The sequence below is a fragment of the Phaethon lepturus genome, unplaced genomic scaffold (genome assembly GCF_000687285.1).
Source record: "Phaethon lepturus isolate BGI_N335 unplaced genomic scaffold, ASM68728v1 scaffold16874, whole genome shotgun sequence".
NCBI lineage: Eukaryota > Metazoa > Chordata > Aves > Phaethontiformes > Phaethontidae > Phaethon > Phaethon lepturus.
The window spans coordinates 12,133-25,058 of record NW_010537138.1 but is presented as its reverse complement, the minus strand read 5'-3'; the positions used below and the strand labels follow the sequence as shown (position 1 = coordinate 25,058).

The window sequence follows — 12,926 nt, the reverse complement described above, 5'->3', positions numbered from 1 at the left end:
GGGGGAGCCAAGCCGCTGCGCATAGTGCACTTCTGAGCATTTCAAGTATGCTCCTGTTACTAAAGATACATATATTTTTTTCAAATTATAAAATAAAGATCTCGTAGGTTTTAAGTATTGCGTAATGCACGCTGATTTCAGACGTGTGCAACGTCTGGATTGATGGGATTTGAAGTGCAGATGTATCCAGCACTGATGCGATGACTTCTAGTTGTTAGTGGTTGCCGGCAGTTGCTCATGCGCTTAATGGGAGGGGGCAGCCTGCTTCTGGCTGCGTAGCCATCGCCGTCATGCGGGTGACAGTCTTGCACTTCTAAATAAATAGACTTTTTCTGAAAACACTGGGTCATCGTGTTTTTTTTTCCTGAGTAGTGTGTTTTCTTCCTCAGTACGACCTGTCAGCTTCCACATTTTCTCCAGATGGCAGAGTATTTCAAGTTGAATATGCTATGAAAGCTGTGGAGAACAGTAGGTAAGATACAAATATCTGCATCTCTGTTGGCCTTTTTTAAAGCAGGGCAGTTGGACTAGGCAAGCATGATGAAACTGCAGAAAATATTATGTTGTTAAAATTCTCAGCAGCTGTGTCCCTAGGTTCATTTTAGGAGGCTTCAAATTGAGTGTAATAGTAGTATAATCACTTCTGCCTGCTAGAAATCACTTTTCACGCTTGCTAGGAATTAATTTTGCTTGCTAGAAACAGATATGTGCTGGAGAATGCAAAGGAAGGCAGTAAACTTACTGATGTGTGTTAAGAGCAATAAAAGTCTTATGCTTTGGGGCAAAATCTGATTGCAGATCTCATTAATGTGTGTAAGAGCTTAGCTGCTATGGTAGTAGAGCGGCTGTAGCAGCATCTAAAAGCCCATTTTATGGATGTGAATTGAGGCACTGGAAGACTGACATGCTCAGGGCCTTGTAAATTTATAATAACTTCATATGTATTCCTCAAGAAACTGAGGACATAAAAGTTCTGCTAACTCTACATTGGCTTCTCTGAGAGTATCTGTCTTCCCGCGAGTATATGCTGCAAAGTGGCAGCAAGATGATTGATAGCAAGGCGTGGTCTGGATCACCCAAGTGTCTGATCGTAGTCTCATACTGCCAAATAAGGATTAGTGAAGTATTTTGTGTATGCCATGGTTGATAATTTATGCCTGATGATGCAGGTTTTGAGCGTTAGAGAAAGAACCAATCACAGAATCACTTAGGTTGGAAAAGACCTTTAAGATGGAGTCTAACTGCAAACCTAACACTGACAACTTCAACACTAAACCATGTCCCGAAGTGCAACAAGAGTTGTCACATCTCCTGGATCAACAGTGAATTTTACAACAGGAGAGGTTAATCGCTCCAATGCCACCACTGTATATAGTCTGTTCAGAACTATTTGGGTAGGGACGTTTGGCAGCCCCCTCCTCCTTTATTTAAGAAAACGTTTATAGTTTAGCTTTTTTATTTCCTCTTGTTGTCTTCAATGCTAAAATGGAGCTGTAACAAATCTACTTCTGGAGAAATTATTTCATTCCTTGTCATATTTTATTAATTCTCTGTTAGATATTTTACACTACAGTTCTTTTTCTGTGTAAGCAACTTATATTTATCTTGTCTTTCAGTACAGCAATTGGGATAAGATGCAAAGATGGTGTTGTCTTTGGAGTAGAAAAACTAGTTCTGTCCAAGCTTTATGAAGAGGGTTCCAATAAACGTCTCTTTAATGTCGATCGACATGTTGGAATGGTAAGGTGCTATTTAATTTTAGTTTTTCATAAATAGAAAGGGACCCCTCTCAAAAGTAGAAATCTATGAATCAGACAATCAATGATAAATAGATAAAGTAATATTAATGTTTCTGTGTACAGAGTTAGAAGTGCCAGTGGGTTTTTTGACCTGTTTTCTGTAGTTTATTCTTGATTGCACACACATATATAAATAAAATCCAAATTTAAAATAGAATTTTTGAGTCTGTTTTAAATTTTTGGAAATACTTTTCAGCATTCCAGTTGTTCAAACTTGAATGTAAACATAAACACAAGTGTTAAAGTGGTACTTTTTTTACACAGTTAACAAATAAGGTGTGTTAAGAGGAGAAGATGTTGCATACAAGATTCTTTTGTCAGCAGTGTGGGAGTCAGCTGAATTCTGTAAAGACTGGCTGATACATTACTGGCTAATCTGTAATAGTGATGTCAGGATGATATCAAGTAGTTGTTACTGTGTGACAGAAATGCCTGAAACTGTCTGCTGGTGACATCGTCAGTATCGGGCAGAGAGTTGGTTTTGCTTCTAATACAAGTAGTCATACAAACCAGGAAAAAATATAGTATATTGCCATGGTTGTCTTTTTGAAGTATTAGATGAAGTATTACAGTAAACAATACTTCATCTATAATATAAGTACTTATACTATGAAGTATTGTTTGGGTTAATGTAGTGATGGCAAGTCATAAGATACTATTTAATGTGAAGATAATTTTAGTTACTGACTTTTCCTAGAGAAAAAATTCTATACTGTATATATCAATATATAATCATACTGACGTGTTTTGAGCTTGCTAGCAAATGAATAGCTTCATTGAATTCACTTGTAGTAGTACATAGAATTCAGTAAAGATCACAGTTAAGTCACATAATTAGATTTTTGTACATTGGTTTTATTAGCAAGCTATTGCAAGGTATGTTTGGCCAAGCTGATGACAATTCTCATTTCAGGCAGTAGCGGGACTTCTGGCAGATGCTCGTTCTCTGGCAGACATAGCTAGAGAAGAGGCTTCTAACTTTAGATCTAACTATGGCTACGATATTCCACTGAAGGTAAGAAATTGGTGCCGTTCAGTCCAGTTTTCTGGCTTTCTTAGTCTTGACACAGAGAATTAAATTTTTTACTTGAAGTCTGCTGATTTCTGTAACTAAAGTTTTCATTTTTTTCTTTTTTCTCTCTTTTCCTCCCTAGCATCTTGCAGACAGAGTGGCTATGTATGTGCATGCATATACGCTATACAGTGCTGTCAGACCATTTGGTTGCAGGTAAGTCTTTCAAACATATCCTTATTTGTAAGGATCTTTTGTTTCACAGTTGTTGGAACTATTTAGGTTGTCTGAGGTCTTTTTTTTAAACTTGGAATTAGTAACCTACAATAAATCTCATAAACAGATTCCCTTCCCGTTTCTTTTTTTGTGTGTGTAAAACCTTAGGTGAAGAATTCACATTTGCATAACAGTACACCAAACTTCTACATAGATTGCCAGTTTGTTCCTGAATTTTAAAGTTGAAGGGTTGATGCTCTGTGACATCAGAAAGGCTGAAAGTCTGTGACAGTGACAAAAGCAGAACTTTCCTCTGCAATCATCCTGCTTGCCCTGGTAGCTAAAGAGTACGTTACAACTACTATGCAGTTCTAGTAGAAAGGGACTAATAAACTGAGATCTGTTCTGTAGTTACAGATAAGTAAAATGTTTCTGGCAACTTGCAGATGCTGGGCTGCCATGATAACACTAAACTGTTCAGGCAAATTGCTTAGCAGAATGTAGCAGGTTGGTTTTGCTCCAGGAAGAATGTAGGAAACCTGAGTTGGTGTAGTCTCTGTAGTTATGTGTGGGTTGGTAGAAGAAATGTTTCTAATTTCACTTTTCCCCTCCAGTTTCATGTTGGGGTCCTATGATGATGATGATGGTGCACAACTGTACATGATTGATCCATCAGGAGTTTCATACGTGAGTGTGTCAGAAATAATTCCATCTTGGCACAAGTTTCCCTTTTAAAAGTTCTAGTTAGGAAAATAGTAAGTGCCAGTCCAGAAGAGCTGTTAATTTTTTCTCCTTTTGCCTGGGAAGATCTCTGGTGAATCACTGCTTAAAATAAACAGAGCTGGGTTTTGCTCATTTGCATGTCTACGTTAAACACATGTTGTGTATTTCTTAGAAGTACAGTCTCTGAGAGACTAGTTTTAAAGCTTGTTTCAGAAATTTGGGAGTTCATTCCACCTGGCTATATCCAATGAAAATTCCCATGCACTGCCCAAAAAGGGCAAGTATTGTAGTGATACCCTAATTCGCAAAATATTTCAGGTAAGAGAGAGCTTAGATAAGAGAGGGCTGCTACTCTGACGCTGGCTGCTTAACAGCAAGTCAAATCAAAATAGATACTTTTGTTAGTTGTTGTTAGTGCTGTGTCTTCAGCTGTGTATTACACACAGGATGATGTACACTCATACTGTTCTGAGTTTTTCATTCTCTTTCAATATATCCAATACCATAGCTGTTGAGGGAAACAGAAATGCTTAATTTTTATGTGCGTACACTTCAATATATTTTCATGGTAGGTGGGTTTGGGGTTTTGATCCTGTAGAACTTCTTTAATTCTCGTTTGCTCTTCCATTTACTGTAATAACAATTACAAAATTACCTATTTCAACAAATTGGGCAGATACGTGTTCGTCCAGGAACTCCTGAGCACTTTTATATCAACAGTGGTAGTACTTAATCTAGTAATTGGGTTTTATTCAACAATTTGGGAATGTGCCCTGACTGAGAACAATGCCAAGGTGTGCGGTTATTAGCCTCTTGCGATGTAAGTAGGGTGGGGCTTGTCATACGCTAAGTGGCAGTAAGAACTGTAGAGGGCTTAGTATTTAATTAACGTTGCTTTTTTTTTTTTTTTTTTAGGGTTATTGGGGGTGTGCCATTGGTAAAGCCAGGCAGGCTGCAAAAACAGAGATAGAAAAACTTCAGGTATGATGTTACAGTTTTGTTGTGCTGTTTAAAGACAAATATTACTAGCTTATTATGTTACCTTTTTGAATGCCTAAAATACATAAAATACAGGAGAAGCAGACGGAATATTCTCTTGTATAGTCTAGGATAATACTGCCTCTCTAATAGCAGTATTTCTCAAGTCTTGCCCCTGGGCAATGGCTAGTCCATAGGGAGCGCAGGTTGTTCAACGCGGGAAGCATAAACAGACGCTCCCATGCATGCCAGGGAGCAAAGTAACTGAATGAATATAAAAGTCTAAATAAGTTTTTAGTTGTGAATGAAAATCTTAGGGCAGCATTGTACAGGGCGGTATATTTATTTATTTTCCAAAGGTTTTAGATGATCCTTTTGTTTAAAAAGTTGAAAAAAGCCGGTCTGGTTAAGGAAAATGGGTGGAACTGCAGACTGCTGAATGGCCACTGGAATATTATGACTCTGAAAATGTAATGGAGAAAAATAAAATCCTTGCTGGGTAAGACAGTGTTTCCCAGCTGGCTAGTGTTGAGGTATTGCCTTTTGTCAAAATATGTGTTCAACTAGCTTGTTGCTGAACACCTCTTAAAACATCTTTACATGTCTGATGAAAAGGACTTCAATGCTGTGAAGGGTAGGAAGAATGCAACTATGTGGCACACCGTCGTTGTTACAAAAAGGAGCTGCTTCTGTTCAGCATTTCCTGCTTGCAGAATACTTGTGCAGTGTTACAGGAAAGTTCTGTGACTGCACGGAGTTGTTGTTTTGTAGCCTTCTGAAGGAGCATGTGAACAGTTGGCTGTGTAAAACTAGCCTGCGTGGAGAAGACTACCGAAATACACTGAAGTGTGCCTTAAGCTGATTTAGAATGATGTCACAATCGTACAAGACGTCTGTCCGTCTCTTGTTTTTTAGTATCTGACACCCTTGGAATTCGAGACAATTAACATGGGACATCCCTACTCCTGGTCTGTCTCATGTAGTTGGTACTTTATACTCTGCTTGCATCTTATTTATGGTTTTGGTCTGCAGAAGTACATCACAGCTGTTCATGGAAAGGTTTAGACTTCATATGGTTGTCATGCTTTTAAGAATAGTCTGTTGATGGTCCTGCAGCACCGTAACTGAGAAGTTACAGGAGAAATGACGATGTTCCTAGACTTGCTTCATTCAGTCTTGAATCTGGTCAGGTGCTTGAATAGCAAATCAGAAGTAGGAAGCCTACAAGAGCATCTAATCTTGATACAGGAATCTTGGTGTCTAAGAAATCATAATTTCAATTTCAATGTGTGCAAATTGGCCGAAAGATAATGTTGGGTAACGTAATCTAGCCCAAAAATTTAATTTTCAGTGCAGTACTCAGATTTTCAAAAATTAAAAAAAAAAGCACTTTTTTTTAATTGACTGAGTTTTTGTACAGCTAGTAAGTGTGTGTATTGCTTGAACTTTACAGTAAAGCCTGTAAAATTTAGTACATGGGAACAGTGGTGTGCCATAGGGCCTAATTGCATTTATCTATCTAAGGGCTTGTTTGCAGAATGTCTTCAGTAATGCATATGATCTTGTCACAGCAATGTGAAGCAAGTCCAGTCTTGCATGCTGATGCTTTTTGTTAACCGTAGACTGGGCAGGTTTCCAGGTCAGACTTAATTTTGACAAGATGAATTTGTCAAAACTGAAACAGAAAAAAGACAAAAGCACAAAAGCTTTTGTGGGGTGATACTGCCTACAGTAGCCTGTCAACTAAGGTTTGTTCCTGTGGAAGAGGGGACTACAGGTGGAAAGCAAGAGGCAAGCAGGTAGTAAAAACTTTAAACCCGCCTTACAGGTACTGCAGAGCAGATACTGTATCTGGGAGGGGACACAGTATGCGAAACCCTCCTGTGTAGCTGAGGGTGCAAGCAGGAAACACTGCATTGATCACATCTGTTGCATCTTATGCAAATGTTGGCTATCTTCAGCTGTGGGAAAACTCGTAGTTGTGTGGAGAGTACTTGAATCCCTTAATTTCTTCTACAGTGCTTCTTGTGCAGCTCTGATGCTATGTACAACTTTGATACATGGACATAATCATAATTAAGTCCTGTGATTAAACTATTACAGTGTTTACTCTCATTACCTGCAGAATTAACTTGTCTGTGGTGAGGAAAAGATAATGGTAAAAAATAAATCTACTTCAGTTTTTCTCTCTTGTAAATACATGTGATAGTAGCAGACCTCTGGGTTTTCCCATTTCACTGCTAACTCTTACATGCATAAATACACATAGTAATTTAAATATTTGTGTGACACAAGTTATATTTGTACACAGCAGCCAGTTCTGTGTGTGTCATGGATCGAGTGTACAAATGTAAGTGCTGGGGCAATGGGTCTCTGTTTAGGAAACATTTTGGGATGGGACTGTGATGGCATGTCTGTCTAACCAGGCATGGGCATTTCTTCTCTGTCCCGTTGCTTCCATGGGTGTGCGCTTCACCCCAGAAGGTGCTGTGACAACTCAGCATGAACAAAAGACTGTTGTCATCTTAATTCCTTCACCAGTGTCTGAAAACTAGCTTCCCTGCTACGGGCTTGAAAACACTTTGAGAATTGGAAGAGATGGTAAATGATATGTAATTAATGGTTTACATTCTAAGCTCCGTGTAAATAGCGTGAGGGGAGAAATGCTAAATTATTTTGAAATTTAAAATAATTTTATGCTAGGAAAGGTGTCAGTAAAATGTGTAATGTATCGGACTATTTTGTGACTAATGGCCCATTGGTTTCAATGAATAATGCCAGGTACATTCTTGTGAGTGCAGTGTCAAAGGCTGGTGTCTGTCTGGTTTGTGCAGATGAAACCTTGAGAAAGTAAATGAGGCTGTTCTTGTTTCAACCCTGAATTAATGAAATATAGTAGAATATATTACTAGTACATAGTCCAGAAGAGTTGAATGGCAAGAGATTTGACCTACAAAACATAAGTTTATTATGTCATGGAAATTGGCATGAGACTTTGTTTTGATTAACTCAAACTCTCATAAATCTATGATATCACAGTGAGAAAATGTAAAATGAGATGCCAATACCTTGCTCAGGCATGCAGTTGGTTGTTAACCCTGGAACAATATTCCTCTCTTAGGGCATTACTTAAAAGTCAAAATTGCTTGCATAAAATGTTGGTAAGACTGAAAGTATTACTATACTACCTAGAAAGAATATGAATATTTTACGTGAAAATATGGTGCCTCCCCCATATTGATAAGAAAGCATTTAAGAACAAGTCAAGCTTTTACAATGCTAAGGTTCATCTGTTCAACTAGGCTTCCAGCTGATGAGTGCTTTAAACTGGGGAAGTTTCCATGTAACAGTTTTTCTGATAGAATCTTTCAGTTGTAGAATTCTTCACTAGAAGAATAATAGGCTGAAAGATGCAGCGTAGAGAATAAATTTGGTTCTAGGCTTTTTGTCACTCTTATCACCACTGAACAGTAAGCTCCCTAGGCATGTGCACTGCCACTCGTGTTCTGGCCTTGTGGAAATGGAAAAAAGTATCTTCTCTTATACTGTGTATTTTTTTTTTGTCTACAGATGAAGGAAATGACCTGCCGTGATGTTGTTAAAGAGGTTGCAAAAATGTAAGTTTCCAACTCAACAAAAAATCCGTATTGGTGAGCTTGCTGTGGTTTCAAACTGAAGCTATTCCTTTTAAATTGGGTACCAGGTTTCACTTCTACTAGAGGAGTGCTCATGCTCTCTCTAGTATTGTCTTCTAGTAATACTTTTTAGCTTCCTGTGTGATGGGATAAGCTACTCAGTACTGAAAAATGCCAAAGGATGTGAAAAATACGCCTTTTGATCTCATCTGCTACTTTTTATAGGTGCATCTTGTAGCAGCAGTGGATTAAAGGTTAAACTGTCTGAATACAGTCACTGGTTTTAAAATACATAAACCAGGTGAGAAATGGGAGAAACTCCTTGGTGTCCCTATTCTACGTAAGCGCTGTACACTTTGTTGCACAGACTGAACTATCAACTTATGCTTCAGACATTAAGTGGCAGTCCAGAAATGAAGCTGAGGTCTTTGACGCAACCTTCCTATTTGTGTAAAGAAAGACTCAAGTGCCTAGGAAAGAAGCAAAGTGTAACTCCTTGTTTAAGGATATATGTAGGGTATAGCTGGTCTCATTTCAATGACAAAGCTTGATACACATGAAAAGACTGGAAATATTTAATTTGCTATTTACTGATGTAATTTAGGGCAACACATCGGTGATATAATTGCCTGTAGTCACTAATACAATCCCACAAACTCTGTGTGAGGATAGTGTATTTGCAGGGAAAAAAGGTACCATTCAGTAAGTCCTGTACTTGGGGGGGGGGGGGGGTGGGCGGAGATACTGGGAAGAGAAAAAACTTTATGCTAGGTAGAGCATGAATTGGCCAGTAGTGAACTATCTTGAAAATACTTGTTGAATTATTATCTCTTCAAACAAATACAAGTATCCTTTCAGGTATCTAAACCACTTCATTTTAATGCTTTAGGGACATCTTCTGTGCTTGTCACAAGTTTAATCTGCAGCTGCAAAACTGTAACCTCCATAATTTTATGGCTATTACTTAGAAGTTTATAAAGAAGTAATAAATATGCTTCTGTCACTGGTGGTGTAGCATGTGAGCTTATTTCAGAGTTTGTGTCTGAAGCTGTTTGTGTCTGGCAGCAGCTAAAGGAAAGAATTTGTGTGATCTGTGTTCTTAAAACCTAAAAAGGTCCCCAAAGCAGTTCTAAAATGACACAAATAAAGCATAGACTTTCAAAGAATGCAGAGACTTCTGTTCTTTAATTCTGCTCAGCTCAAAATTTAACAGCAGCTCTAGGTACACTTCTGTTTTTCAGGTAAAATTCAGCTCCTTAGTAGCATTTAGCAAAGATTTTAATCACTTTTTTTAAACCCTAAAATACTAGCCTGAGTCCCGAGTAATGCTTACTTCAAGAGCTTGTAATGGCACACTTTGTTACAAAAGGCTTGTAACCACCTGAACAGATAAGGAAGGCCTATAGATCATCTTAGGCAATGATCAGTAAGTCCAGTCTAACAGTGAAGGAATGGTGTCAGAAGAACATAAGCATATAGTGGTACTTCCCTGGACACCAGTGTTAACTTTGTTCTTTATATTTGTTTCACCATACTTTTATCAAACTTTAATTGGAAGTATTTAGTGTGGTGTGGAAGGTATCCTTCCTTCTTCCACTGTCTCCAAGCTTTCCATGGTGGCTACAAATAGCTGGTATTTTTCAGCTTTTGACTTAATACTTTCTGAAGCAAACTAGGGAACACAACCTTCTGACCAAGTGAAGCCACATGCTATTTTAAGTTTTATTATCGTTTTATGTCTCAACTCAATTGTTATAGTTTGTTTACACATTCTGCCACTGAGGACCAAATACTATGATGCAGTCAAATTAGTACTGCTATGATAGTGTAACATTTTTATCTCTCAGACTAAGGAGTGATTTTACTAGTCTGGATGGTACTGCGTATGCTGCAATTCCACATATAGTTTAAATTCCAATTATCATCGTGTTTGCCATAAGCATGGTGGTCTGTATAGAGATCTATATACAGGCTTCTAATTAGACACAAGGTACTATGGTGTTGGGATTTTGCCTAAGGATAAACTGAAATAAGATTTACAGGAGAAATATAGGACACTCCTAACTGTACTATAACTAATCTAACAGAAGTAGGCAATGATGACATAGCCTTGGTTCTACAGTATTTCAATCTTAATGTTTGTCCTAATTAGGATAACTTGAGCATCTCAACCTGCATCCTAGCTGTAATCAGTCAATATAGTTATACTAGCAATTAAGCCTGGATCTCTGATGGTTTTTTGGTATGTGTGTGTGTGGGCAGGAAAGAAAGCATGGGGAGAGCTTCTATTACCATAAGTAGAGTACTTCAACAGAAGAAATCTGTGAAAGGAAGAATGTATATTTAGCCTGTTGATCAATCTGTTCTAATCTGTACTTTCTCTGTTCCTTCCAGAATCTACATAGTTCATGATGAAGTAAAGGATAAAGCTTTTGAGCTGGAACTCAGCTGGGTTGGAGAAAGTAATGCATTTCTGTAATTTCTATAAATACTATAGAAAATTTACAACTTCCTGTAACTGCAGTAAAAATATTGCTTCTGAACTTCACTCTGTATGTCCAGGTCTTTGTGTGAATTCTACTTAAGATGTACTCTTTTTATTGGCAGTAACCAACGGAAAACACGAAATTGTTCCCAAAGACATCAGGGAAGAAGCAGAAAAATATGCCAAGGTAAGGTCTGATTTCAGTGTCATCCCAGTGCTTCACTTGACAAGTCTAGAGTAGAAGGAGCTAACTGAAGGTTAGGCATCTACTGTTGTGGTGACTGGAAAATGTAGACAAATCACTTAAATCATGTTATTCTGAAGGGAGAATAGCGAAGTTTACAATGTAATCCAGTGTTAGTTCTTGCTTCAAAAGCCAGTGTAATCCAGCAGGCTTGCACAGGTGGTGTGCTTCTCCTTCAAAAGTAAATGTATTAACTTTTCCACAGTGGTGTAAGTGAGTAGGAGAGGTAGTATGTCATGGTGCCTAGAACAGGTTTTTAAAGATAACCAGCTGGAGAAAGTTTGCATTTCCAGCATTCCAGCATTTATCAGCTTTGAATTTGTTTTGAAAGTAATGATGGTACTCAGTATTACCTCCTAGAGATAGGAACTAGCCTGCTGAATACAAGGCTTTGGACAGAATGAGAGGACTGTAAAGCTAGAGCAAAACTGATTTTGCTTATTACAGGCCGAATTATAAGACAAGTGTTAAACTATTTTTTTAATTAAATTTTTTTTTAAATAGGAATCTTTGAAAGAGGAAGATGAATCAGATGATGACAATATGTAACACATTGTTACTTCAAGACAAGTTCAACTTTTCTTAACTTAGAACAGGTTTGTTTATAATGTATTAAGCATGGGATGCTATTATGTACTTGTTGGAAGAAACTGAGTGACCAACTTGCACTAATAAATTTTCCATTTTACTGTCTGTTAGCTTTTATTTCAAAAGAGTATAGGGCAGCATCGTCAAGAAGCAACTGTAATCTGTATCAAAACAGATTTTAAGAAGGAAAGGTATCAGGCTGGTGTTGCTTCCTGTTACTACAGCACTCTTGAGCCAGGCCAGGTACAGAAAAAAAACCTGCTTAAAAATTTGACAAGTCTTTTGTTTATACTGCAGAATTTAGTATTAAAAACTAGTACTTGGTTATTCCTTGATTAACCAGTACCATGATTTGCAGTCCATTTGTAGCCACAGTCTGTGCTTGCTCTTGGCAGAACAGATGAGAACATACCTAACTGTAAAACAGCTGGTTACAGGTTGAGGTGAGGTGCACAGCTGACAACTCCAAACAGCCTACGTAACAAGCAAGGGTTCAGGAAAAGGAATTTTCATGTGAAGTATTAAGTCTAGGCACAGTTGGAAAAAATAAAAACTAATTCAGCTTAAAATAGTGCTTAAGTTCTGAAGCTGAGAGATCTATTAAGCGACGTAACTGGAATTAATGCTTGAAGAGCTAAACTATTTTTAAACAGTTTCATTCATGTGTAGTTTCTTAAATCACTTTTGAATTAACTTTATCGATTACTGACCTTCACAGAAGTTGAACAGAAGCTTTCCTGCTTGCTTTCCCCACTTCCCAGGAAAAAAGCCTGTCTTTCAAAACTTTGAAGTGACTGGAATAGATAAGGTAACAAACCATTCTGTTCACTGCCTTAAAATTCAGTTAAAATTGAAGTCTTGTTTGTACATGTAGTTAAAATTCTTAATCTAAAATGCATACTCTTCTAATGAACAAACTCCTCAGCTTTAGTACTACACACTAATGATCACTAGCCCTTAGAACAAAATGGTTTGTTTTAATAAACCTTTGCAGGTTTATTTTTTTATACAGTTTTTTTCCTTTTGAAAAAACACCTGGCCTTCTACTCTCTCTTTCCCAATGAGATTACAAGATATGGGCTGTACTTCCTTTTTGTGACAAGGGGAAGTCAATAGAGATAGATGGGCCCATCTTGATACTCAGACTGGCTCAGGCTTAACCCTTAGCTGGAGTCAAGCTACCTGAGCTCTTGCCTCTGCAGCTGGACATGGCTTTCAAAGGCTGCTGGAACTCTTGAACAGGCCT

The 12,926-nt window shown here is 37.8% G+C and overlaps 1 protein-coding gene across 1 annotated transcript; it reads left to right on the top strand.

Moving 5' to 3' along the window:
- The first annotated feature begins 290 nt into the window (after positions 1-290).
- Positions 291-11,785, top strand: PSMA3 (proteasome (prosome, macropain) subunit, alpha type, 3). Its single transcript, XM_010286392.1, has 11 exons — positions 291-296; positions 390-472; positions 1,617-1,740; positions 2,713-2,814; positions 2,954-3,027; positions 3,642-3,714; positions 4,666-4,731; positions 8,299-8,345; positions 10,758-10,825; positions 10,971-11,035; positions 11,597-11,785. The coding sequence occupies exons 1-11, from the start codon at positions 291-293 to the stop codon at positions 11,639-11,641; spliced, it is 753 nt and encodes a 250-aa protein (XP_010284694.1). The 3' UTR covers positions 11,642-11,785.
- Positions 11,786-12,926: the final 1,141 nt, after the last annotated feature.